This window comes from Eucalyptus grandis, chromosome 2, assembly GCF_016545825.1.
Source record: "Eucalyptus grandis isolate ANBG69807.140 chromosome 2, ASM1654582v1, whole genome shotgun sequence".
In the NCBI taxonomy this organism is placed as follows: domain Eukaryota; kingdom Viridiplantae; phylum Streptophyta; class Magnoliopsida; order Myrtales; family Myrtaceae; genus Eucalyptus; species Eucalyptus grandis.
The window spans coordinates 51,557,921-51,585,156 of record NC_052613.1 but is presented as its reverse complement, the minus strand read 5'-3'; the positions used below and the strand labels follow the sequence as shown (position 1 = coordinate 51,585,156).

Here is a 27,236-nt window from a genome sequence, read left to right as displayed (position 1 = left end):
TTATTGCAAGAAAATAATTTTTGTAAAGGTGAGTGACAAAAGATTTTCAATTATTCTATGGCCATTAATCCTCATACATGCGTAAGGTGACAATCGATAACAAAAGGTCTAAGACACGCATGATGGTGATGGATTTGTATCTCTCCAAAAACGTCTTATGTACAATCCTAGATGCTTGTCCCATAATGCTTAATCCTTGAAATTGTGAGCCACCTAATTCATAAATATCTCCAGATATATCGTCATTGCTCTAGAATATCTCAATATACCAATTGGAGCACTTCTCACCAAAAATAAGGATGCTGATGTGAAATTGACACTCTAGATATCTAGAAGTGAGTGCGCACATAAACCTCAATCGGTCATTTTTTTAATATTTTCTAGTCAACAATAGGATAAGTTAAAATTAAACAATGCTAAAACAGGTGGCGTGCATTCACATGACAAATAATTGCACATATAAATTTAATCTAGAAAAATTTGCTCTCCATCAGCTTCTCCCACAGCTATATCATTTGCACTAGCATTGGCCTTCATAGCACCACCATCGATCCGGGCATCTTTCTCACAAGTGTAACCACCTCGACTGGGTACTGGCTTACACCAGTTCTAAAATTTGTCGAAAAGTGCAATCAAACCATAAAATTTTCAAAAAGTATAATAAGGTTGTAGAACTTGTCAAAGTTGTGTAATCAAGTCCCTTTGTCAACTCTCTATAATTTAACTGACAAAAAAATGCTGACACGATTATGTTAATTACTTTTGTTGGACCAAAGCTGAAACTATTACGAAATTAAAACCAAGAAAAATAAAAATAAAAACACACAAGTTTACGTGAAAACTCTCATGAGAAAAAAACTACAAGGAGAGAATAAGCAAAATCTACTAGGGAAATTTAAGGATTATTAAAGATGGCTCGAAAAACCTTAAGACTCTTTTTATCACTCATTTTAAACTTAATAATTTGGGAAAAAATAATATTTATATTGCCCCATATGACGGGGTGCAATCCTTGCACCTTTGCTGAGGATTAGCGTTGAGGTACTAGCTTGGGCCTCGGCCAACACTAAACCTCAATTTGTTTTTATCAAGTCGGGTAGTCACAAATTTCAATTTAAGTATCAAAACTCAATTTAGATCAAATGCCCGGGAGCACAATTCAAGATATACTCAACAATTTCTTGAGACACGCAGCGTCCACTAAGCACCACATCAAATAACGAAACTTTTGGGAAAAAAAATTAAAGAAAGAAAGAGTAAAAGTAAAATAAGAAAACCACCCCATTGTGGGCCCGTTGTTCGGGCGTTTCTCCCATCCCGGTTGAAGGGAGGTTCAAGTCACCACATGGGCAATTATGCGACTTAAGTGCGGCGCCGTGGAAGGTGGGTCCCTGCGCTATTATCGCCTTGGGTTTACATTCGTCGGCTGCCGGCTATACGGCGATTCCCGGGTCATAAAAAAAAAGTAAAATAAAAAAATGGGAAAATGTTCGATCAAAAAGGCTAATATGAAAAGAAAGGGGAAAAAAGGAAAAAAGAAAAAAAAAAAGCAAGACCTCCATTTCTGGTTTCCCAAAGAAACAGTGGTTTCGATTCTTGCGAGCGAAAGTTGAGATTGAAGGGAATGAATCTCTTTTGAGGGGGGTTTCAACTTGCGAGCGAAAGTTGAGATTGAAGGGAATGAAAGGCTCCACTATTCTGTCGTGGCTGTGATAGGATTGGCCGTGGCCGTGAAAGGATTGGCCATTGCCGCCACAGCTGTACCTTCATCACAGATGCTGCGTCGACGGAGAGGTGCCCTCGAATTTGCGGGCTGAGTCCAACCTTTTCTATATCGGTCCAGTTCAGTCGGTTCCAATTCGCAATTTTGATAAGGAACACTAAAAATTTGAAAAAACTTCATACGCTCGCGAACGTAGCAATAAACCAAAAAAGAAAAAAAAATGTTCAGGAGGAAGGTTTAGATGTCTACGCTAGGGCAACGACATCAGCCCCTTTTTTTCTGGTCTGATTTCGCCTTCTATCAAGGAGGAGCTTTGCAATAGTTCCCAATAAAAACCCCACATGGAAGGAAAAGGGCGAAGGAGAAGGGGAGTCATCTTCATGCAAGTGCAAGATCTTGCCCCCTTTTTTAGTTTTTGTTCTTTTTTCCCCCTATCATCCTTTTCTATTCATTTTTTTTTAATTTTAAAAATTTATCTTTTTAAATTTTCGATTTTTTTTTCCTAATGTGGCACTTGATAGATGCATGTATCTTAATAAAATAATAAAAGAAGCGTTAGCCAAATTGAACTAATTGGTGGAAGGACCTAATTGTATCATTTTGACAAATCTTAGAACTCAATTACACTTTTGTGTCAATGATCATGCATAATGTCCGTGACAAGGCAACCAAAATTTCCCTTAATTAGGTTTGCATCAATTATTAGTCGGTGGTTCGACCAATAAGAATATTATAAATTAGTATGCACATACCTACATGCCCTCAATGGGTTTATAGAGACACTAAGCATAATCCATTAACCTCAATCTCTGGAAATCCACAATCAAAATCAAAATCCTTCTCACAATTCAAGTTTAAAAACCAAATCACAACGTTTCACTATTCGATATATATATCTCAAAGCGCCTCAAAAACCACATTCATAAATCATAAACTTTTCATGATTCTTTCATAGAAGGTTTCACAAATCATTTACAAGCAATCAATTCAAACTGAAGTTAAAGGATGACTCCCCATTTTAAACAAATAAAATGGCAATAAATGTTCGATCCTATTTTATGCAACAACATATGTTATTTCTTAACTTATAACATATATAATTCATATAGTTTTCAAAACATAAAAACAAAAAAAGAAATAGTATCACTCCTCTGAAAAAGCGAAAAACCTGATGCACTTATTCCTATTTTCCATAATCATTCATGTGCATAATGTGTGGATTTCGGACGAAACACTATAATGTTGATTCCAGCGGGAGTAGTCCCGGCACACGACGCCAAATACTTATTTGTAATTATAAAGGGAAAACCATTTGCAAGTTGAACTAGAAACCATTTGCAAGTTGACCTCGAAACCATTTGCGTGTTGAACTAGAAACACAGTGGTTCTGTTCCTTTCGCTTTATCCGTTTTGTTCTTATCAAATCTCTGGTCCTATAAATTTCTGGCTCGATCAACCAAACCCTCCAACAATCATCAGCATTTCCGCTCCCTGATTGAACAAATACATGCACAACAGTTTCAGCACGATGGCTCTCACCTCCCTCCTCCTCCACCTCCTCCTCCTCCTCTCTTCTCTCCATGTCAGTAATTTGTCAAGCTTTTACTCTCCATGCGTACCCAACTGCCCATCTCTCTCTCTCTCTCTCTCTCTCTCTCTCTCTCTCTCTCTCTCTCTCTCTCTGTTTTCATGCAAAGACGGCTATATGTTTAAATCGATATCTCGTGCTTAATTAGTATATACTTCTTACCTAGGAATTGCTGAAAAAATTTTGCGGCCATTTACTCCATTGGCAATTACTTCTCATCCATTATTTGTTAACCTAATCTCTCTATACTGGTTTAGAGTGCACAGGTTATCCGATCAAATGGGGAGCCCAGGCTTCATAAGAACTATTCAATTTAATTTACACATGCAAGAAGCTAAATATGTTAGTGTGTATCAAAATTAAACCTCATGATATTATATATATCTTCATACCAAAAATATATATATATATATATTATATAATATGTATATCTTGTTTGGGTTATCTTAACGCATGTCAGTAGATCAATTGTGTTTATGTGTTCTTTAGGCTAACAAAGAAATGTGAACGAAAATCCACCGGTGGACAGCTGAGTTGGTTCGGCCTTGGGCACTTTATTGCAGAGGTCCTAGGGTCGAAACTCTGCAGCTACTAACATGTCTTAAGTGGGGGACCATGGTAGTGAGGTCCTATGCTAGCTTCCCCTCAAGTATTGACGCTTGGTTTGAAGTGCACCGCGCACTGTACGAGCCATAGGCTGGCTTAGCGTAAGCGAAACTCGGGCCCGACGGATCCTACGTCACCAAAAAAAAAGAAAAAAAGAAATGTGAATGAAATGTAGATAATCAAGTGAACATATAATGCTTTGATAATATGAAAGCATGTAAGTTGCAAAAGTCATTTTAAGTGATTGTGCATGACGTTACTACTTTTAGACACAAGCATCAGATAACATATGTTCATGACATCTATGTTTATTGTAAATAATTCCAATCATGCTATTATGTGGTTCTAATTTTGCATAACGTGACTTGTACTTTTTTATATGTTCGTTACAAGTATCTGTTTGTCTATTTTACTTCCATAATTATGTCATAACACAGTTACTTAAGTCCATGACGTCCATTCTAATCGTGATTATATAAACTTCTAGCTCATAGTCACTCTTTGATTTTCTTTTGTGGATTGTCCTGCGATAGGTCCTCGCCACCGTTGCTAGGGCCACTCCCGGGGCCGACTCCCTCGCTGGCGAGGCTCCCTCGATCTCTCCCAAAGAATACCTTGTCCATTACTGGAACGAGCAAATCACCAACAACCTTCCCAAGCCACCAATCCTCTTCTCCAAAGCATTACCTCTGACGGCCACGTCAGCGACCATCTTCGCCGAATTCGTTGCCAAAGGCGCCATCTCTGACCACCTCCTATCGTTCTGCGAGGAGGCGCAATTGCTCTACTTCATGAACTCATCATCTGATGGGGTCGCAGCGACAGATGATAAGAATGTAAAACACCAAGATCAATAAATACCAAACATGTTGACTAAAGTGCTATAGAAAATCAATTAATTAAAGTAAGCCCATATTATAGGAAATTTCCAACAAAGAAAGCATACCAAAAAAGTTACCGTCGCCCCAATACTATTGTGGCAACTGATGACATGAAAGTAAATGGGGGCGTGGAGTAGGGCGAGTTCTTTCGAGAGTTGATGCTGAAGAGCGGCAATGTGCTGCCAATGCCCGACATCCGGGATAACTTGGCCAAAATGTCATTTTTGCCTCGCTGCATTTCCTCCGAACTGTCGTTCTCAACCTCGAAGCTCACTGAGCAGAAGCAAATCTTCCATGCTATTGAAAATTCTGCTATGGGGAAGATCTTGGCGCAAACGCTAGGCGAGTGCGAGGGTGCAGCACTCCAAGAAGAAACCAAGAGGTGTGTGGCCTCCATCGAGGACATGATCGACTTCGCCACCTCGGTTTTGGGTCATGACGTCATGGTCCGATCCACGGAGAGTGCCAGAGGGTCGAAGCAGGAGGTCTTGATCGGGGTGGTCAAGAGGATCGAGGGCAGCGAAGGGAGCAAGCCCGTGGCCTGTCACCAGAGTCTATTTCCTTACATTGTCTATTACTGTCATGCATTTCCAAACGTCCGAGTTTACGAAGCAGACATACTAGATCCCAAATCCAAGGCTAAGATCAATCACGGTGTCGCCATTTGTCATATGGACACATCAACTTGGAGCCCTACCCACGAGTCATTTCTGTTGCTTGGATCGGGTCCTGGCCAGATCGAGGTCTGCCATTGGATATATGAGAATAGCCTGATATGGACAATTGCCAAGTCATAATGGAAGAACGAAGTGTGGTCAAGATGGAATAAATATGGGCTCGGCCTGGTGATCAAGAGAGAACTTGGTCTCTAGCTACCTCCGCCCGAAAGCCTCTCTTGCTTTGTATTACAGTCTAATATAGTATCTGAATCTGATATCAATAACAACGTGTTTATGTTTGGTGTGAGACAGTCGTTATGGTCAATAAATGTCAAAGTGTTTTTTTTTTTTTTTTTTTTTTTTTTTTTTGTGATTTGAGTACATGTTCAAGTCTTTTGCATTCTCTTGTCCTTTGTGTTTAGAGATCTTCCTAACTCCTGTCTCTCAATTTGCGTTACTATCTTCGAGAATTTTCTTCAACTTTCAATGAGGACCAATAACTATTTTCACAGTATTATTATTATATAAACGAGAGACAGATAAGAATGAAGTGTTTTTCGATAAAAGGAAAAAGTGAAAAGCTGCAAATAAAGTTCAATTGGCCCAGTCCTTTCGTTGGGAGTCCCAACGTTATCTTTTGTTTGCACTTTCTCGGTTACATAAACTACATATCATCAGATCATTGCTAACTTTTTTTTTTTTTTTTTTTTTATACTTTTTTTGAGCGTTTGTCTTTGAAAAAAGATAATTCAATAAAAACTCCTAATACGATATTAGACTTCTAAAATCCTAAAAACTTCACATGAATGATTCTCATATGATAAAAATGTAAAAACTAAATTTACTTTTGTTTTGCTGGAATTTGCTCCGGAATTGCTCTTACAATGAAATATCTTTTTCTGAAAGTCATTATTTGATTTTATTAAAGAGGACAAGGGTTATGTGCCAACTCCAAACAATGGACATCTTATGCAATAAGGAATTGAACTTCTTAAGTCCAAACAACACTGATTTTAGGCTGAGTTAGAATTTAATCAATAACAAGTTGAGCTAGAAACCATTTGCAAGTTGAGCTAGAAACCATTTGCAAGTTGACCTCGAAACCATTTGCGTGTTGAACTAGAAACACAGTGGTTTTGTTCCTTTCGCTTTATCCGTTTTGTTCTTATCGAATCTCTGGTCCTATAAATTTCTGGCTCGATCAACCAAACCCTCCAACAATCATCAGCATTTCCGCTCCCTGATTGAACAAATACATGCACAACAGTTTCAGCACGATGGCTCTCACCTCCCTCCTCCTCCTCCACCTCCTCCTCCTCTCTTCTCTCCATGTCAGTAATTTGTCAAGCTTTTACTATCCATGCGCACCCAACTGCCCATCTCTCTCTCTCTCTCTCTCTCTCTCTCTCTCTCTGTGTTTTCATGCAAAGACAGGGCTATATGTTTAATTCGTTATCTCGTGCTTAATTAGTATATACTTCTTACCTAAGAATTGCTGAAAAAATTTTGCGGCCATTTACTCCATTGGCAATTACTTCTCATCCATTATTTGTTAACCTAATCTCTCTATACTGGTTTAGAGTGCACAGGTTATCCGATCAAATGGGGAGCCCAGGCTTCATAAGAACTATTCAATTTAATTTACGCATGCAAGAAGCTAAACATGTTAGTGTGTATCAAAATTAAACCTCATGATATTATATATATCTTCATACCAAAAAGGTATATATATATTATATAATATGTATATCTTGTTTGGGTTATCTTAACACATGTCAGTAGATCAATTGTGTTTATGTGTTCTTTAGACTAACAAAGAAATGTGAACGAAAACCCACCGGTAGACAACTGAGTTGGTTTGGCTTTGGGCATTTTATTGAGAGGTCCTGGGATCGAAACTCTGCAGTTACTAACACGTCTTAAGTGGGGGACCATGGTGGTGAGTCCCGTGCTAGCTTTGTCTCAAGTATTGACCCTTGGTTTGAAGTGCACCGCACACTATACGAGCCGTAGGCTGGCTTAGTGTAAACGAAAGTTAGGCTTGGTGGATCCTGGGTCACCAAAAAAAAAAGAAATGTGAACGAAATGTAGATAATCAAGTCAACATATAATGCTTTGATAATATGAAAGCATGTAAGTTGCAAAAGTCATTTGAAGTGATTGAGCATGACGTTACTACTTTAAGACATTAGCATTAGATAACATATATTAATGATTGTTAGGAATAAATTGTTGGGTCATCTATGTTCATTGTAAAGATAATTCCAATCATGCTATATGCGGTTCTAATTTCGTGTCACGTGACTTGTACATTTTTATATGTTCGTTACATTTATCCGTATGTCTATTTTACTTCCATAATTATGTCATTACTCAGTTACTTAAGTCCATGACGTCCATTCTAATCATGATTATATAAACTTCTAGCTCACAGTCACTCTTTGATTTTCTTTTGTGGATTGTCCTGCGATAGGTCCTCACCACCGTCGCTAGGGCCACTCCCGAGGCCGACTCCCTCGCCGACGAGGCTAACTCGATCTCTCCCAAAGCATACCTTGTCCATTACTGGAACGAGCAAATCACCAACAACCTTCCCAAGCCACCAATCCTCTTCACCAAAGCGTCACCTCTGACGGCCGTGTCAGCGACCATCTTCGCCGAACTCGTTGCCAAAGGCGCCATCTCGGACCACCTCTTATCGTTCTGCGAGGAGGCGCAATTGCTCTGCTTCATGAACTCATCATCTTATGGGGTCGCAAAGACAATTGACGCCCAACTATACAAAGTATACCCCCGCGGCCCACCCCCGGATACAATTGTGGCAACTGATGACAAGAAAGTAAATGGGGGCATGGAGCAGGGCTTGTTCTTTCGAGAGTCGATGCTGAAGAGCGGGAATGTGATGCCAATGCCCGACCTCCGGGATAACTTTCCCAAAACGTCATTTTTGCCTCGCCGCATTTCCTCCAAACTGCCATTCTCAACCTCGAAGCTCGCTGAGTTGAAGCAAATCTTCCATGCCATTGAAAATTCCACTATGGAGAAGATCATGGCACAAACGCTAGGCCTGTGCGAGGGTGCAGCACTCCAAGACGAAACCAAGAGGTGTGTGGCCTCCATCGAGGACATGATCGACTTCGCCACCTCGGTTTTGGGTCATGACGTCATGGTCCGATCCACGGAGAGTGCCAGAGGGTCGAAGCAGGAGGTCTTGATCGGGGTGGTCAAGAGGATCGAGGGCAGCGAAGGGAGCAAGCCCGTGGCCTGTCACCAGAGTCTATTTCCTTACATTGTCTATTACTGTCATGCATTTCCAAACGTCCGAGTTTACGAAGCAGACATACTAGATCCCAAATCCAAGGCTATGATCAATCACGGTGTCGCCATTTGTCATATGGACACATCAACTTGGAGCCCTGCCCACGGGTCATTTCTGTTGCTTGGATCGGGTCCTGGCCAGATCGAGGTCTGCCATTGGATAAATGAGAATAACATGATGTGGACAATTGCCAAGTAATAATGGAAGAACGAAGTGTGGTCAAGATGGAATAAACATGGGTTCGGCCTGGTGATCAAGAGAGAACTTGGTCTCTAGCTACCTCCGACCGAAAGCCTCTCTTGCTTTGCATTACAACCTATTTTGGTATCTGAATCCGATATCAATAACAACGTGTTTGTGTTTGGTGTGAAACAGTCGTTATGGTCAGTAAATGTCGAGTGTTTTTTTTTTTTTTTTTTTTGTGATTTGAGTACCTGTTCAAGTCTTTTGCATTCTCCTGTCCTTTGCGTTTAGAGATCTTCCTAACTCCTGTCTCTCAATTTGCGTTACTATCTTCGAGAATTTTCTTCAACTTTTGACGAGGACCAATAACCATTTTCACAGTATTATTATTATAAGAACGAGAGACAGATAAGAATGCAGTGTTTTTCGATAAAAGAAAAAAGTGAAAAGCTGCAAAAATAGTTCAAGTGGCCTAGTGGTTGGGAGTCCCAACGTGATCGCTTTTACGCTTGACGTTGAAGAACAAGTGCTGCCTGGTTCAATCTTGAAGTGGCACTTCCCACTTTTTCTTTTGCGAAATTGGCATTTTGCATTAAGCCATTTGTTTTGCATTACCAAGAATTACCATGTCTGAAGCATAGATAATTGCTTTTCTTTAACCGCGTTTTTATCAGTTAGATTAATGTGACTTACTACCTAAATAGTTTTTGTTTGTAGCTAATTCCAAAGTGTTTGTTCTTATACTCTTCCAGCCTTTCATCAGTCTCATGGGCTTTTTTCCCATCGCCCTACTTTGTTTTGTGCTCAAACGCAAGACTGATGGCAAGTGTATCTCCAATCGATAGAATCTTTTAGGAGGAAATTCTATCCAAATCTAACTTTTATTTACACTTTCCCTTCAAAATTTGAAACATATGTGTTTCTTGTGGGTGATATCCATAAATGTAACTTACCCATTAGAAGATTGAGCAAGAGGAAATCATGACCTTTTTCAAAAACAAAAGAAGGCAGAGAATATTCGATATGATACTTATTAATTGCAAGTTATATTAACAAAACTAATTAAGTTTTATTTCTTCCACTTGGTAGAGAACATTTGATATGAAACTTTAATTAACTGCAGATTGCGAAACTAGTGGTTAAGAGTCCCAACTTGATAGTTTGTATAATAATGTCCGACAAAAAATTTACGAAACTAATAGGGGTGGACACACATTTACGATAGGGACACCCCCACCTCTGTCCCAACCTAATAAGCCCTCACTACCGTCAAATCTATCAATTGACGAATGAAGCAGGTTGGAGCCCTTCGATTGGTCTGATCATATGATTGAGAAATCTCTATGTTTGTAGCTATACTTTTACCTTTTACCGATTTTCTTCAAAAATTTATTACGTATGGAATAATGAAAATTGCCGCGGAAACGGACGGGATCTTTCTAGCATCACCTTACTACGAAGACTTTGTTGTGGGCTAAGATTAGAGCAACCCTTGGGCCTGCATCGCTTGTGAATGGCACTCACGATGTCCTCGTTTCTTGGATAAGCATTTATCTGGCTCGGCAGTGATCGACTCATGTGTCCTGGATGAATAGTAGTAGCAAAATTGACATCGGTGAAGAGGGGTCGACAGAGAAGATGTCCAGTCCAATTAAAGATACCATACACATCCGGGGTGGACCCGCCTTTGTCCATGCGATCCCAAACTTTATGGACTGTGCATCGATAAATACAGGGTCTTTAGATGTATACTGTCGTTGGGATGCAAGAGAGATCATCGAGATCGCATGGGGACCAAGTTACTGTATTTACCAGTTGACGGCATGAGAGCAGAGGCTTGGTTACCTGGAAGCCTATAGAAAACCCTACAAGTGTCATGAATAGTCCAAGTGGTCTGCGCAGGTGGTTCTGACTAGAGCAGCTTGTACACGGTAATTGGAATTCAAACAAATGAACTCCAATTTCTGACTTACCAATCTCTAGGTTTGCAATAGGCAAATTGTTTCCCATTTTATCCAGTTCACTGGGTCAAGTTACAAAGATAATCTAATTCGTTTGGATAAAAGTTCTTAGGCTTTAATCAAGAAGTCACAGTGAATCAGGTAGATAGGCTATTTGCATATGGAGAGTAGTAGTGAGATTGTGGACTCTGGATAAATCGGCTTAGGGTTCTTCATGGGAACCAAGAACCACATAGAGAGAGATATCCTCCTATCATATGGTTAATTATTTCCACCAAAACATCATATGATAGAAAACATGGGTTATGCATATTCTCTAATGTAGTTTCATTTTGCAAATGAACCATTTAGTCCTTTCCTTTCCTAATCCCTGTAAAGTAAGCACACTTCCTGGAGATTTTTATTTATCTCTTGTAGAAGTGATTATAATTAGGTTACTCATAATAGCATCTTATCACAATTACTTTAACCCTAATTCATGACTAGTTAGCCAGTGACACAGTTTATCTATTGGAGAGCATGCACATATATGGAGGCAATGGGGAGAATCTCATCTACACGTGAAATTACAGTTTCCCATCTTGAACATTTATCAGATTACTACACAATTTGATTGGTTAACTAAGGTAGGTCCAATCTGAGATATAGATGGGTGCTCTTTTCTTGCTTAATCACATTATTAGGGAAGAGTTGTCCTTTACAATATTGGCATATTGCATTATTCCATTTGTTTTTCATAAACTAAGACATGTCCTATATGAGGCATATATGGATGCTTTTCTTTAATCAAGTCTTTTTCAAGTAATTTGATATAACTTACTACCTAAGTAGTTCTTGTCTTTAGCTAATTCTCAAGTGTTTTTGTTTTTGTTTTCCCCTATTCTATTCCATCCTTTCACCAATTATGCGGGCTTTCCCATCACATTCCTTTATTTTATGCTCAAACACCTTACAGATTCCACGTGATGATAGAATGACTAGAGTCCAACAAAAATCTAATGCCTCGCTCTTTATTATTTAGAACTTAGGAGTTCCCCACAAACCAACTTATTTTTTGAGCTTAGGAGTCCCTAGACACATAATAGTGACACTACAGTAGAGCATGTTTCCATAGATAATGTAGTTGTAGACCCACTAACTAAAGATTTTCGCTCTCGTGTACTTGAACAACATATCATGAACATGGACTGAGAAGTATCATTGGATGTTACTGTTTAGTGGAAGCTGTTTTGATTTTTGCTCTAATAAAACATATATATTACCCATTCAATAAAGTGTTCATAAATGTGTTGTCACCATATTGAGTTGATTACGTGAAATTGAAGGTATCGTGTAAGCCTTGAGTGAAAGGTTAGAGCATTTGTTTATCGGCATTGAGTACATGCCTTGATTACACATAAAAATGTGTTAACCATAAAGATAAGACATATGTGAGTTCATTAGAACCATAAAAATATTCACTTATGACACATCTGGTTTTCTATGACACTTAAGACGAGAATAACAACCGATAAAGGGGATGACACATAAGGTATTACTCTTTATGAAGTATTATTCATTTGCCACACGACTATATTGAATCAATTTAAGTAAAGTTTAAAGCACCTGTGACCATGGAAGGCTTTGTGTAAGTACATGCAATTACCGCTATGATTCGATGTTTGAGACATTATAAGATAGGATTGACTATTAAGAATAATCACTAGACCAACATAAAGGTGCGCACATTCCGTACAGCCTCAATTAATATAGCCCAAGTGGGAGAATGTAAAAGTTTTCTTGATGTGGATTACATTAATTGAGATTGTAATTTACAGTTTAAGCAGGTTGGTCTAATACAAAAGGAGATGGGGGTAATAAGATAAGATATAAGATTTTTTTAATAGTTGAATATGGGTCTAGCTTCTGTGGGCCGAGTTGGGCCGGGCTTGTGATGAGAGGACCTGGCTAAAACTCTATAAATAGCGCTAAGGTCTTTTCTCTAACCCTCATTGTTCCATGAACATTCTTTCACCTCACATAAGGAAGCCGTGAAAGGCGGTCTCATCATGCTAGGATCCTAATATTTGAAATGTGATCCTAATATTGTATTTCCAATTAATTCCAATTTATTGCCCAATTTATTATCCGCATTTATTATGTGATATTTGCTCGTTAATATGTTACCATAATGGTCTTGATGAAAGACGTCGATAACGTAAGAAACAAAATAAAAATGTTAAGTCATCTAATTCAAACTCTATCATTACAAAAAACACACCATCACATTTGAGAGGTATTAACTAGTGGAACAGGACGTACAAATCTAGTGATTCCATATCCGCAAATCGATTGTGTTTCGTGGATCCGTCCAGGTTTTAGGATTTTCCGCGTCTGCAAATTTTTATCAATAGCTGGAGGTATGTCGATCTTTACGTTTTCACAAATCGACTGAATTATGCACATATTTGTTTGAGAATGATAGATCGAGATCATTAGGTTTTATTCAAAATTAGTCTTACAAAAACATCCTAGCTCGGTTGCGCAATGTTAATCTTTTAGTCACTGGCCGATTTTTCTTTCATCCCACTATAGGTTGTTTCCACCACGGCTGGAACCACTACCAACGCCGACTCCCTATTCAGCGATGCCAACTCAATCCCTCCCAATGAATACCTTGTCCATTTACTGGAACGAACAAATCACCAACAACCTCGCCATACCACCACTGCTTATATCAAAGTTTCACCCTTAACTACTGCATAAACGGCCCTTTTAGCCCGGCTCGTTGCTAAAGATGCTATCTCCGACCACCTTCCATCTTTCTGCAAGGCAGCACAACTGCTTTGCTTCCCGGACTTATCATCCCATCAAGTTGGCAAGGACGGTCGTGTTTTCTACGATTTCATTAATGGTGCCACAACACTGGCCGGTGGCATGAACGTGAACAAAGGCGTGGAGCCAGGGAAATACTTTTGGCAGTCAACGCTGAGAAGTGGGAATGTGATCCCGATGCCAGATCTTCGTTCCAAAACTCCCGAAAGGTCATTTTTGCCACACAGTATTTCCTCTGGATTACCGTTCTCGACCTCGAAGATCGCCGAGCTGAAGCAAATCTTCCATGCTAGGGACGATTCGACTATGGAGAAGATCATGGTATGCACACTTGGCCTGTGCGAGAAAGCACCGACACAAGGTGAGACCAAGCGATGTGTTAGTTCTGTTGAGGACATGATAGACTTTGCCACCTTGATATTTGGCCACAACATCAAGCTTCATGCCACGAAGAGCGACGAAGGGTCGAAGCGTGATATCTTGATTGGACGAGTAAAAAGGATAGGTGGGAGTAAATTGAGTGCGCCTGTGGCATGTCACGATAGTCTATTTCCTTGCCTGGTTTATAACTGTCATGCGGTTCCAACACCCCACGTTCACGAGGTGGGTATACTGGATCCCGTGTGCAAGTCCAAGATCAACAACGGCATCGCAGTCTGTCATATGGACACGTCGGCTGGGAATCCAAATCACGAGGCATTTCTTGCGCTCGGGTCGGGCCCTGGTCGAATCGAGGCCTGCCACTGGATCTATGGGGATTATGCGGTCTGGACTAGGGCTAATTAGCAATGGAAAAAAAATGAAGTGTGGATCAAATTGAGTAATATAGGTTGGACCTAGAGGCCGAGAAAAATTGGCCGATGGCTCCATTGCAAGTCATCATTTGCTTGAAAGTATTATCTAATATGGTATCTGATATCTAATATACACGACTATGATCGTGTGAGTGTGCGTGTGTTATTATGGTTAGTAATTGTCAAGTGTTTGTGTGACTTTGATCTAGCATTTGTAAGTATTGTGGTGTGCATGTGAAAAAGTTTGTCATGTGAAGTACTCACTATTACCCATCTCCTTCCAGAACATAACATGACTCCATGTCCCAAACTGTAATATACCATCGTTAGATTTTTCTTCTTTTTTTAAATTTGGTTTTCCTTCTTATATCTCTACCATCAGCGCCTTGACATCAAAACAAATGGAATTAGAAGAGATTAATGGACATGGGGTGAAGCACCTCACTGATCAATCTCACTTGATTCAAGATGTGCAGATACCATGTGCTAATTATCTTCATTGAATTTGTAACACAGAGCTACTTCTAATCATTTTTGCAAATTTTTTCATGTCTAACATCAGCATAAATTGATAACTCAAGAAGAAGGCTATATCAAGACTAAAAATTCTTTTTTGTCCCAGTTATTGTCTCTATTGCCATTATGGATCGAGTGATTTACTAATTGAAGTTCTTTTCTTTTGTTTTTTTCCCCTTCGATAAGTATATGCGACCGAAGTGCAACAGCTTAGAAGAAGATAAAGCGAGTGGCACTCCTCAACGGATTATCTCATCGGTCAAGTCTTTGATTTAAGTTCGGTAATTCAGGTTTAAATCAGAACATTGTCCCCTCAAAATAACGTCGGGAACAGCATCTTCAACCGATGCACTTAGGTAAAGCTTTTGCATGCATTGTAGAGATTAGCCAAGATGAGTTCGGATAGGCCGTCGTCGCCGAGGAACAAAGAGAGCGGAAAGGCTGGCGTCCACACGAATGTTCCAAGATCTTGCTGCCGGCGTTATGAAAAGCAACCCTTGGGCCAGCGTAGTCGAATGGCCCATGACCATTCATTCGATCGACCCATGTGGCAATGATGATTGGAAGCGCATTTGACAATTGATGAAGGGATCCGTGATGGGTCCAGTTGAAGAAATCATCCAACACCCGGGGCCGCCCTGCATTTTTTCTTGTTGGTAATTTGTTTATAAAACAAATGAAGAGATGCCTTGTCCCACATCGAAAATATGTGAGTGCGCACGTGGACGAGATTTGGCACTAACTGACGATCATTATTTTTATTTATTAAAAATTCGGATTTATTTATATTTAAAAATTAACTATAAAGTCTTGTTGAAACAGTGCGATTGTTCACGAAAAGTTATGGTTATTTTTTTATTTTTTATTTATTTAATTCCGAATTTTTTATGTCTTTTTAACGTAACCTTTGAGACGTACTTGTTCACTTTGCAACATTTCCCAAAAGGTTGCCTTTGTTCTTTTGCAATCTTTTGAAGAATTGTCTCTATTCAAAAGAGATATAAGTATGTTTGTTTTGAGATCAAAAAATAATCTTCTTCCATTTTCGTATTCTTTCGTAAGATTATACAGCCATTGTTTTCAATTGTTTTCCATGAGAGACTTTGGAGAAATACTAAAATTGCTATCTAATATTCTCATTTGAGATTTTGTTGGATCTTGAAGGAAATTTTCTGGTGACCATTAGCAACTTTGTGGGGTAAATAAATTTTTAAAGAAAGTGATATCACGCCTCAAAGTCTGACTTGATTACTCGATCCGACTTCATTGTTCAACCCAATTCAAAGCCATATTTTATCAACATTTCTCATTTACGATCCAAGGTTCGTTGAACAGGCAGTAACAATTCCAGGTTCCTTCAATGCCAATTTTGTCCTTGGGAAGGTCATCGAGACACCCTCACCAATTGCATCTTCACCCACTTATCAATCATTCAGGTGATGCGCATGGTAAATTGAGCTTGGTTTGCCCCCTATTTGGGGCAAATAGATATCTATGAGGAACATCAGTCTAAATATGGTTTGCTCGACTCTTAGTTGCTTATTGATTTTACACTTTGTCGTTGGAGAATGACGATGTTCAATTGCAATGACTTTGTGCAATATCGAAACAAATGATACATACACTATGATCGAACCAACTCACTATTGAATTTGATTATCTAGGCAAATTCGAATGGTGGGTCCTATGTCGAAAGTTACCATGCACCTATTGTTCTAGATCATTCGAGAAAGAGTTTATCGTAAACTAAACGGCCGCCGGATTCATAAACTAGTGTGGAGCTTGCCACCGTTACTTAACAAATGGATCAAAAAAGGGAGTACAATTAAGGCACTATTTGTTTCTTGGAAAATGTTTTTCTAGGAAGTCATTTTTTGGAAAAATGACAATAAATTTCAGTGTTTAGCTTAAATCTGAAAGATAACTGAAAAATATTTTCTGTTAGTTGAAAATGACTATGATTTTTAAGTGTTAGTGACTTGCACGGGAGTGGCTGACAAAACCAGGTATGGACACCATGATCTCAAGTTCGGTATTGATGGACCTAGGCCAGAGGGCTAGTGCCTCAAGTTCGGGCGCTCCTAGGTGTGGGGAACCGAACATGGGCTTCTAGATCCTAGGCCCGACCTCAATGGACCTAAGCTCAGATGCAAGGAATCCGGGCAAAAGCATTGAGGTTTTGAGCACGAGTATCAAGGACCCAAGCATGAACATTGGGGTCTTGAGCTAGAGCTAGAGCCTAGTCTTGATGCACTCGAGTCTAAGTGCCGGGGACTCAGGCACAAACGCCAAAAAGTAAATAAATAAAATATATATATATATATTTTTCTTCAAAAATATTGTTCGCGAAACAAATGGAGCCTAACAATATTAACATCATCCTACAAACTTGATATACCGACCGATGCCTATCTTGTACTTTACATTGATAATTGCATGGGAACGGATCACATAAAGATCGCCACGCTTCCACGAGCTCCCTCACGGTTCTTTAATAGGATGTTCCGTCCTTGTCGTTCCCAATAATGCATTATTAGCGTGAAAGAGAAGGATCACCAAAATGTGCATGGGACTAGAACTTTGCCGTCACATGGAAACAAGAGCATCGGCGGCTAAACGCGTCAACGAATACGCATTGAGAGCCACGTACGAGCCAACAAGACGACGCCTCGTAGTCCGAAAACGCAGCATCCTCGAGAGCAGCCATCCATGGATGTGGGAGCTGTCGGCTTCAACGAGAGAGGGTAATGAACCGAGGAGTCAGAGCTTCAAAATCCTACCGATTGGTCATCGGCAGCGTCTGCTCTCTGTAGCTTTTGAAGCATGCGAAGCTCGAATTGACTCATTTGAGATGAGATCTAGGAATTCCAATTCTCCATCTTTTACGAGTTACCTACTCTACATCCAGCCACCCGTAACTGTTTCTTGGGCTCTCCGTTATAATTGCCGTGACGACGGATTTGAGGGAGATTTTAAAATAAGCTAAGCTATCCAAATCAGGCAAACTTAATGATCTAAGGCTTAAGAAACACACATCATCTTAAATAGAATTTAAAATCAGGAACGTCAATCTAAAAAGTACCAATAATGCCAAGATTAGTAATTGGCAAAATCCTGGTAAATAACCAACATCCGACGAACTTAGGGAATTTTTTTTTTTTTTTGGTTGCTTGAGGAACCGCTTTGGCCGACAGCCGCCACGTAAACCCCCAGGTGTCGCTAGCGGGGAAACCACCACCCCGACGCCACGCTTAACTCACACAGCGCTTTAGCCTTCCTGCTTCGCAGGGGCTTCGAACCTTGGCCTCCTCGGTGGAGGGCAAAGGATCTACCATCCACGCTGCAAAGGCCGGTGATACAAACTTAGGAAATATTTGTTTGGAAGAGTGTGTATAATCTTTAAAGCTTCAGAAGATAACCCAACAGAGATTTCCCAATTATATCATCTATCCACTTATAAATAACAAGGGCTCAAATAGTACAACAAAAACCGCCAACTCTCTTACCCAGTCCCGGATTTCAAGCTCAAACATAATGGCTCTCTTCTTCCTCCTCTTGCTCTCTTCTTTCAGCGTTAGTGAAAGCTCTCTCGCTCCTGCCTCGACTGTCTTCGGTATTAAGAGAAAGTATTGACCGGAACTCGAATTTCACTATATCATCATCTGGGTAAAAGAACGCCTCGAGTGCCAAAACTTGACACAAAATGGACTCTTAAGTGCTAAAACTTATGAAAGTAACATTTAAGTGCCACTTTTTATGAAAAATTGGATACTTAAGTGTCATATCCGGCAAACCCCGACGGAAATCCTCCGTGGCAATTTTTATTAATTTTCTCGCTTACGTGGCTCGCTGGAGGCTAACTCACCAAAACACACCCAAAAACGACGTCGTTTTGATATAATTTGAATTTTAATATAAAAATTAATTTAATTTAATTTAAAACAAATTAATTAATTTATAATTTAAAAAAAAAAAAAAAAAAAAAGAGGAGTAGGAGGGAGGTAGCCGACGGTTGAGGGCTCAGCCATCGCCGTCACTGGAAAAGGTGGGGGAGGGTCAACCGGGGCCGTCGCTAGTGGCCCAAGTTTTGTCGTCATCAAACTGAGAGGGGAAGTATTTTTCTAAAGAAAACTGCACTAAAAGTCTTAAAATTTATCTCAAAAATGCATTTAAATCCTAAAACTTTCAAAATTATAATCAGATGTTAAAACTGGTTATAATAATGTAAGTAAGTCCTATGTGCTCTATTATCCCCCCCCAAAAAGATCTAATCAATTATTGCAAGAAAAGAATTTTTGTGAAGGCAAGTGACAATAGAGTTTCAATTATTCAATGGCCATTAGTCCTCTTACACGCGTGAGGTGACAATCGACAAGGAAGGGTCTATGGCATGCTTGATGGTAATGGATGTGTATCTCTCCAAACAATCCTACATGCTTGTCTCATAATGCTTAATCCTTGTGAGCCAAATAATTCATAAGCATTTCCAGATTTATCGTCATCGCTCTAAAATATCTCAATTTGCAAGTCGGAGCACTTCTTGCCAAAAATGAGGATGCTGATGTGAAATTGACACCCTAGATATCTAGAAGTGAGTGCACACATCCTTTTCTAATATTTTCTATCTAACAATAGGATAAGTTAAAATTAAACAATGCTAAGATAGGTGGCATGTATTCACATGTCAAATCAATGCACATGTAAACTTAATCTAGACATATTTACTCTCCGTTAGGCATTTCCAGATTTATCGTCATCCCTCTAAAATATCTCAATTTGCAAGTTGGAGCACTTCTTGCCAAAAATGAGGATGCTGATATGAAATTGACGCCCTAGATATCTAGAAGTGAGTGCACACGTCCTTTTCTAATATTTTCTATCTAACAATAGCATAAGTTAAAATTAAACAATGCTAAGATAGGTGGCATGCATTCACATGTCAAATCAATGCACGTGTAAACTTAATCTAGACATATTTACTCTCCATTAGCTTGGCCCATAGCTAAATCAATTGCATTAGCACTAGCCTCCATATCATCGCCATCAATCCGGCATCTTTCCTGCAAGCATAACCACCTCTCTCTCCGGCATCTTTCCCGCAGGCATAACCACCTCTCTCTCTCTCTCTCTCTCTCTCTCTCTCTCTCTCTCTCTCTCTCTCTCTCTCTGTGTAGAGGTAGGCACAAGTTTTCTCTCGTCATCATCGTACTGAGAGGAGTAGTATTTTTTTAAAGAAAAGTGCATTAAAAATCTTAAAATTTATCACAAAAATGTAATTAAATTCTAAAACTTTCAAAATTGTAATATGATGTTAAAACTAGGTAAAATAACGTAATTAAGTCCTAGGTGCTCTATTTTTTTTTTCCCAAAAAAAAAAGATCCAATCAATTATTGCAAGAAAAGAATTTTTGTAAAGGTGAGTGACAAAAGATTTTCAATTATTCTATGGCCATTAATCCTCATACATGCATAAGGTGACAATCGATAACGAAAGGTCTAAGACACGCATGATGGTAATGTATTTGTATCTCTCCAAAAATGTCCTATTATGTGTAGTACAATCCTAGATGCTTGTCCCATAATGCTTAATCCTTGAAATTGTGAGCCACCTAATTCGTAAGTATCTCCAGATCTATCATCATTGCTCTAGAATATCTCAATTTACCAATTGGAGCACTTCTCGCCAAAAATAAGGATGCTGATGTGAAATTGACACACTAGATATCTAGAAGTGAGTGCACACATAAACCTCAATTGGTTGGCCATTGTCGCCACAGCTATACTATTCTGCCATGGGCCCATGGCTATGGTAGGATTGGCCATTGCCGCCATAGCTATACCTTCATCACAAATGCTGCATCAACGGAGAGGTGCTCTCAAATTTGTGGGCTAAGTGTAAGACATAAAAATCAAATGCAAAAGCCAGGATTGATTATAGACAAACCTCCAACCATTGTTCATATTCACATTCTTCAGAAAATCCTGAAAACTCAGTAAAATATTGGGCACACTCTACTAACCCAATTCCCTCAATATACTGATGGTGTATTCCAAAAGAAAGGGTTTGTATTAGACCTTGTAATTACCCGTTAGAAATGAACAACCGTTCCTTTTATACACCACCTCCCATCAAGATAGTTACCAAATCAGCGGTTGTCACGAAAGGGTACGAAATGTGGAAAAACTACATGTCGAATAACCGCCACTTTAAAGAGAAAATGTGGGTCCGAAAAGGTGGGATCACAAAAATAAATAACATTCTCCCACTTGATCCCATCATTTTCATCATCAGATTATCCAACTAATTCCACGAAAAACTTTATGCTTAAAGAAAAGAAACAAAACACGTGGATCATGACGACATGTCCTCTAAGAGTGAGTAATATCTTCTATGCATCACAATGCATCTTATTTCGTTAATGTCAGCCTATATGTGACAATGACCATTTTAAATATTATTCTCATAAACAACAAAATGTGTACACCAAAATTGAGAATTAACATTACAATAGAATAAGAGTTTCATACAATAAAATTTTCCATATGACAACAAATCACATAATGGGACCTATTCCCATACTAGTCACATGATCCTTCATTGGTGTCATGCCTTTAGTTAAAGGATTAGCTATCATCAATTCAGTGCTAATATGTTCTATGACCACTTCATTCTCCTTAACACGTTCCCTTATGGCTAAATACTCGATATCGATATGCTTACTTCAACTGCCACTTTTGGCATTTTTAGCCATAAAAACCGCAGCTGAATTGTCACAATATAATCTTAATGACCTAGAAATAGAATCAACAATTCTAAGTCCAGTAATAAAACTTTTCAACCATACACCATGCGAGGTAGCCTCAAAACAAGAAACAAATTTAGACTCTATAGTGGAAGTAGCTGTCAAAGTCTGTTTTGCACTTCTCCATGACACGGCTCTGCTAGCTAACATAAAAATATATCCCGATGTTGATTTTCATAAATCAACGCAGCTCGCAAAGTTCGCATCCGAATAACTGATTACTTCTAGATTGTCATTCTGTCTATACATAAGCATGTAGCCTTTGGTACCTTGAAGGTATCTCATCATTTTCTTTACAGCTCTCCAGTGGTCCATACCTGGATTACTCTTATATCTTCCCAATATTCCCACAGGAAAAGCAATGTCAGGTCGAGTGCAAACTTGAGCATACATCAAGCTTCCAACAGCAGAAGCATATGGAATGTTATTCATTTGTTCCATTTCTAGATCGTTCTTCAGGCATTGGTTCAAATTGAACCTGTCACCCTTCACAATGGGTGCTATATTTGGTGAACAATCTTTCATCCGAAATATCTCTAGAACCTTATTAATATAGGTTTCTTGAGATAGTCCTAAAATTCCTCGAGGTCTATCTCTATGAATCTTAATGCCAATGACATAAGATGCCTCACCCATATCCTTCATATCAAAACTCTTAGAGATAAATTGTTTCACCTCATATAACAACCCATTTATCATTGGTTGCAAGTAAAATATCATCCACATATAGCACAAGGAAACAATTGTTGCTCCTACTGACCTTCTGGTATATACATTGATCCATGACATTCTCTACAAAACCGAATGAAGAGATGATATCATGGAACCTTAAGTACCATTGGCGGGATGCTTGTTTCAAGCCATATATAGATTTCTTAAGCTTGCACACCAAATGCTCACCTTTACTAGAGGAGAATCCTTCAAGTTGTTTCATGTAAACCTCCTCCTCTAGTTTTCCATTGAGGAACGCCATTTTCACATCTATCTGATGTAATTCCATATCAAAATAGGCAACTAATGCCAAAACAATATGAAGAGAATTTTTCTTAGATACAGGAGAAAAAGTTTTCGTGTAGTTGATTCATTCCTTTTGAGTGAATCCTTTGGCAACGAGTCTAGTTTTATATCTTTCAATGTTACCCAATGAACCTTTCTTAGTTTTGAAGACCCATTTACAACCAATGGCCTTCGCACCATCAAGTAACTTAACCAAATCCCAAACTTCGTTAGATGCCATAGAACTCATCTCTTCCTTCATGGCATTGTACCACAAATTGGATTTATCACTATCCATGGCTTGTAGTGGTGTGAGATGGATAATAAAACATGTATCCTTTGGACCTTTCGACATATCCAATGAAATACCCACTTATGGTCCTTGGATCAAACTTCTTTTCTTGTGGATTGTAAACTCTCACTTCAAACAGGCATCCCCAAACGCGTACATGTTGCAAACTCAGTTTCCAACCTTTAAATAACTTAAAAGATTTCTTTGGGACAGTCTTGGTTGGAACTCAATTTACACAGCCGTCTTAAGTGCTGCAGTCCACAAGGACTTAAGAAGTTTAGAGCCGCTAAGCATACTCCACACCATGTCCAATGAGGTTCGGTTTCTTCCTTCCGCTACACCGTTTTTGTCCAGAGAACCAGGCATAGTATATTGGGCAACTATCCCATGCTCTTGAAGAAACTTTGCAAATGGACCAAGTGTCCATCTTCAATATACCTACCATAGAATTCTCCACCTCTATCTGATCTCACGATTTTAATTTGTTTATCATATTATTTCTCTACTTCCGTTTTAAATACCTTAAAAGCATCTAATGCTTCATGCTTATTATGAAGCAAGTAGAGATACATGTAATGTGAATAATTATCTATGAAAGAGATGAAGTATTTCTGACCATGAGTCCATATCCGAACTATATATATCCGCATGTATGATTTCTAATATTTCCATACTCCTCTTGGCACATTTCTTTGTCTTGTTAGTCTGCTTTCCCTTTATGCAGTCCACACAAGTATCACAATCAGTAAAATATAAAGTACTGAGTACTTTATCATTTACCAATTGTTTAATTCTTTCTATGGAGATATGTCCTAATTTCCGATACCACAACATAGAGGAATGTTCTTTCACAACACATCGTTTTATACCAGCGTTATCATGAACATACATCGCATCATAATAGGTATTGTCTTGTAAATTAATTCGAAAAAGACCATCAGACAAAGTACCACTCCCAACAATTTCAAATTTAAACGATAAACAGAAGTTTGAATCTGAAAAGTTAAAAGAGTAACCCAAAGGTATAAGTCTTGAAACTGAAATTAAGTTTCTAGAGAAACAAAGAAATCAAAGGTCTTTTCCAAATTTAAAACAAAGCCATTATTGAGAACTAATCTACATGTCCCAATAGCTTCCACATGCGAACGTATCTTATCTCCTGAATAGATCCTTTGTTCACTTGCCACTAGCTTCATGTGGTTTTGAAAACCCTACAAGGAATTCAAAATGTGGATTGTAGATCCGTAATCAATCCATCAAGTGTTGTGACTTACATCAGTCATATTAGATTCATAATAAACACAAGAGGTTGGATTACCTTTCTTCTCAAGTCAAGCCTTAAATCTGATGCAATCCTTCTTTATATGCCCCTTCCTTTTACAGAAGAAACATTTGGATTCTTTCTTAATGTCAGCTTGGAGAAGTATTTTACCTTTTCCCTTATGCTTGCCATGGCCCTTATTCTTTCCTTGTGTTGCAAATGAACACTTTCTCCCAATTCCATAATCAGTCTTTCTTCCTCTTGAACACACATGGTCATGAGTTCATTAATTAACGATTTATTCTTATGTGTGTTATAAAAGATCTTGAAATGTGCATACTGTTGCGGAAGAGTGTTCTGAATATAATACACAAAAAAAGATTCAGATATCTCAACCTCAAGATTCTTAAGCTAAGCCGCAATATCCCTCATTTGCATGATGTGCTCACACACACCTCTAACACTAGTGAGCTTCAACAATGAAAACTTCATAATCAGGGTCATGGTATGCACCTTCTCAAAAGCCTCAAACTGTGCATCTATGACCTCCAATAAAGCATTAGCATTGCTATGCTAAGCAACCGAACCACGAATACTATGAGATATTTTAGCCCTTACAAACATTGCACTAACGCGATTGGATCGCTCCCATTGATTATAAAGGGCTATCTCGGTTGCAGTGCTCGAATCAGTAGGAGCAGGTGGTTCGTCTTTCCTTATATAATAGTCAATGTCCATCCACCCCAATTGAAGAAGGAACTAACTCCTTCCAAACTTTATAGTTCTCACCATTCAGTATGGGAATATCACACTTAAATTCAGAGAAATTCACAAGTTGCAAAACTGCATATCAAATAATCATGCTTATGTCACAAAATTTGAGGCAAAAGATACATAAATCATGTTTTACCAAGGTAAACATGTCACAAATATGAATCACATAACATAAAAACTGCATGTGGGTTAAGTTTTTAATTTAAATAGATTCAAAATTACATCATAAGGAAACTACCATATTATATACATTTTCTTAATCCATGTGGGTAAATTAAGAAAAATAATATAATATTTCAACCTAATTAATCATATTAATATAATGAAAATTCATGTGGGATAAAATTCATCATATTAATATAATTAATTACAATCAATGTCCATTTCTAAATATGATCCAAAAGCTCTTAGTATATAATTTAATTAATTAAATACGTTGTGTCTACTCTCTAATTAATTAAATATATAGATCATTGGACATTTGATTTCATGCATAAAATATTCATAAAAATGCATGAAATGGCAAAATAGTAAATAATTACATCAAGGGGGCAGAACGGTAAAATAAATTGGACAAGGGCAGGATTGTAAAAACGTGAAAAGTTTGGGGCAAAAGCGTAAAAGGAGCCGCAGGGAGGGGACGTTAGGCGCGTGCCAAGCACGCGTCCGTTTCCGCGGTAGGCGCATGGCCTGCACGCACACGGTCCAACGCGCCTGGCAATTGCCGCGCACGTGAAAGCGCGTGGCATGTGGGTTCCACACGCCTGCAACTGCAGCACGCACATGAAGCCCATGTGCCTTCTCCCTCACACACAAAAGCAATTTTCCACCGGTTTTCAGCCACGATTTCGCCGCCGTTTCTTCTCCGGTAGCCCATCCCAAACACAAATAAATAATGGGTTTTGGAGAGCATGCCGATACGACCTCATGGGTCCAAGTTTCAGCGAAAATGAGCAAGAAATCTGCCCTCAAATTAAAAGAAAATTTCCCAAAATGCAATCCTTTAACCACCGCGACTTCCGCTGGCCGATTAGCCTCCAACGAACACCGATATGCCGGAATAACTCATGGCTAAATCTGTCATTTTTCGGCTTGATTTTGGGATGGTCAAGCTGGGATTCTTATAATATGTGTCAAGGGTTCTCTATTGACTATAAGTACATTCGGAACGGAGTTGAGGAGGAAGTTATTGTGTAACTAAGTTTTGCGCTTAAACTCCGCGTCACGAATGGCTTGAACAATCGTTTTGGTTATGCGATTTGTTAGCGCGTAGAAGTCCTTTTGTTAGAGTTAAGGCATAATTTAGTTGTTTCGTAGTTGAGATAGAGTTTTATTAAATTTTAACATTTTTCTCGGTTATTTGATAGGGCCTTGAGTTTGACGATATGAGTATCGTTCGTCATTTGGTTGTAGATGACAAGATGAGTGATACTGTATCTTCTTTGGCTTTGTAAAATCATATCTTGAAGTATATATATGTATATATTGAATCGAGAAGAGCATTTTTATTGCATAAAAGCCAGATCGAGCAATTGCTACTCTTTGGTTGATTGTGGATGTTTGAAAAGCGTATTATACAAAATAAGTGGAGAAATATATATGAAATTGCTTTGCGACTGATTTATGAAAAAGGTTTATGATGATTTGAGAAATGGATATGAAATGGATGATGGGCTATGCCGCAAATGTTATTTGTTTGGTTTAAGATATTGATTTCTGGATTAGATTTCTGGTATTGGAGAATAGTTATTTATGCTCAATATGACTGTGAACCCAGTGAGGGGTTTTTGGGGTATGCATACTAGGTTTAGGATATCCTTATGGGCTCAGCCATCAGCTTTGTAGGTGGAGACCTTGCCAAGAGGAAATCTTGGTCGCCTTGTCACAAGGCGTTGTGTCGTGACCATGGTTAGTTATTAAGCAAAAGATTGGTCGATGGATGGACCATCGATGTGTGTTTGATATGAGATGAATTAATGGATAGACCATTGATATGTGTTTTTGGATGGAGATTATTCAATGGATTCGACCTGATACTTGACTTTTGATGGCAATTTAAATGAGTT

The 27,236-nt window shown here is 38.8% G+C and overlaps 2 protein-coding genes across 3 annotated transcripts; both read left to right on the top strand.

Moving 5' to 3' along the window:
- Positions 1 to 3,174: 3,174 nt before the first annotated feature.
- Positions 3,175 to 9,139, top strand: LOC104433538 (polygalacturonase non-catalytic subunit AroGP2-like). Of its 2 annotated transcripts, none has more exons than XM_039306181.1 (2): positions 3,175 to 3,305; positions 7,931 to 9,139. In XM_039306181.1, exons 1-2 carry the CDS (start codon positions 3,231 to 3,233, stop codon positions 8,972 to 8,974), a joined length of 1,119 nt encoding a protein of 372 aa, XP_039162115.1. In that variant the 5' UTR covers positions 3,175 to 3,230; the 3' UTR covers positions 8,975 to 9,139. The 2 variants fall into 2 exon arrangements, with proteins under 2 accessions (XP_039162115.1, XP_010044627.2); XM_010046325.3 differs by lacking the exon at positions 3,175 to 3,305 and adding an exon at positions 6,667 to 6,788.
- Positions 9,140 to 13,836: 4,697 nt separating this feature from the next.
- LOC120290778 (polygalacturonase-1 non-catalytic subunit beta-like) lies at positions 13,837 to 14,520 on the top strand. The gene has a single exon (XM_039307193.1). The coding sequence runs from the start codon at positions 13,837 to 13,839 to the stop codon at positions 14,518 to 14,520; it is 684 nt and encodes a 227-aa protein (XP_039163127.1).
- The last annotated feature ends 12,716 nt before the right edge of the window (positions 14,521 to 27,236 follow it).

Coding starts and splice junctions, on each gene's coding strand:
- LOC120290778 (XM_039307193.1), top strand. CDS start 13,837: ATGAACGTGAACAAAGGCGTGGAGCCAGGGAAATACTTTTGGCAGTCA.
- LOC104433538 (XM_039306181.1), top strand. CDS start 3,231: ATGCACAACAGTTTCAGCACGATGGCTCTCACCTCCCTCCTCCTCCAC. Junction 3,306..7,930: donor TCCTCCTCTCTTCTCTCCAT/GTCAGTAATTTG, acceptor GTCCTGCGATAG/GTCCTCACCACCGTCGCTAG.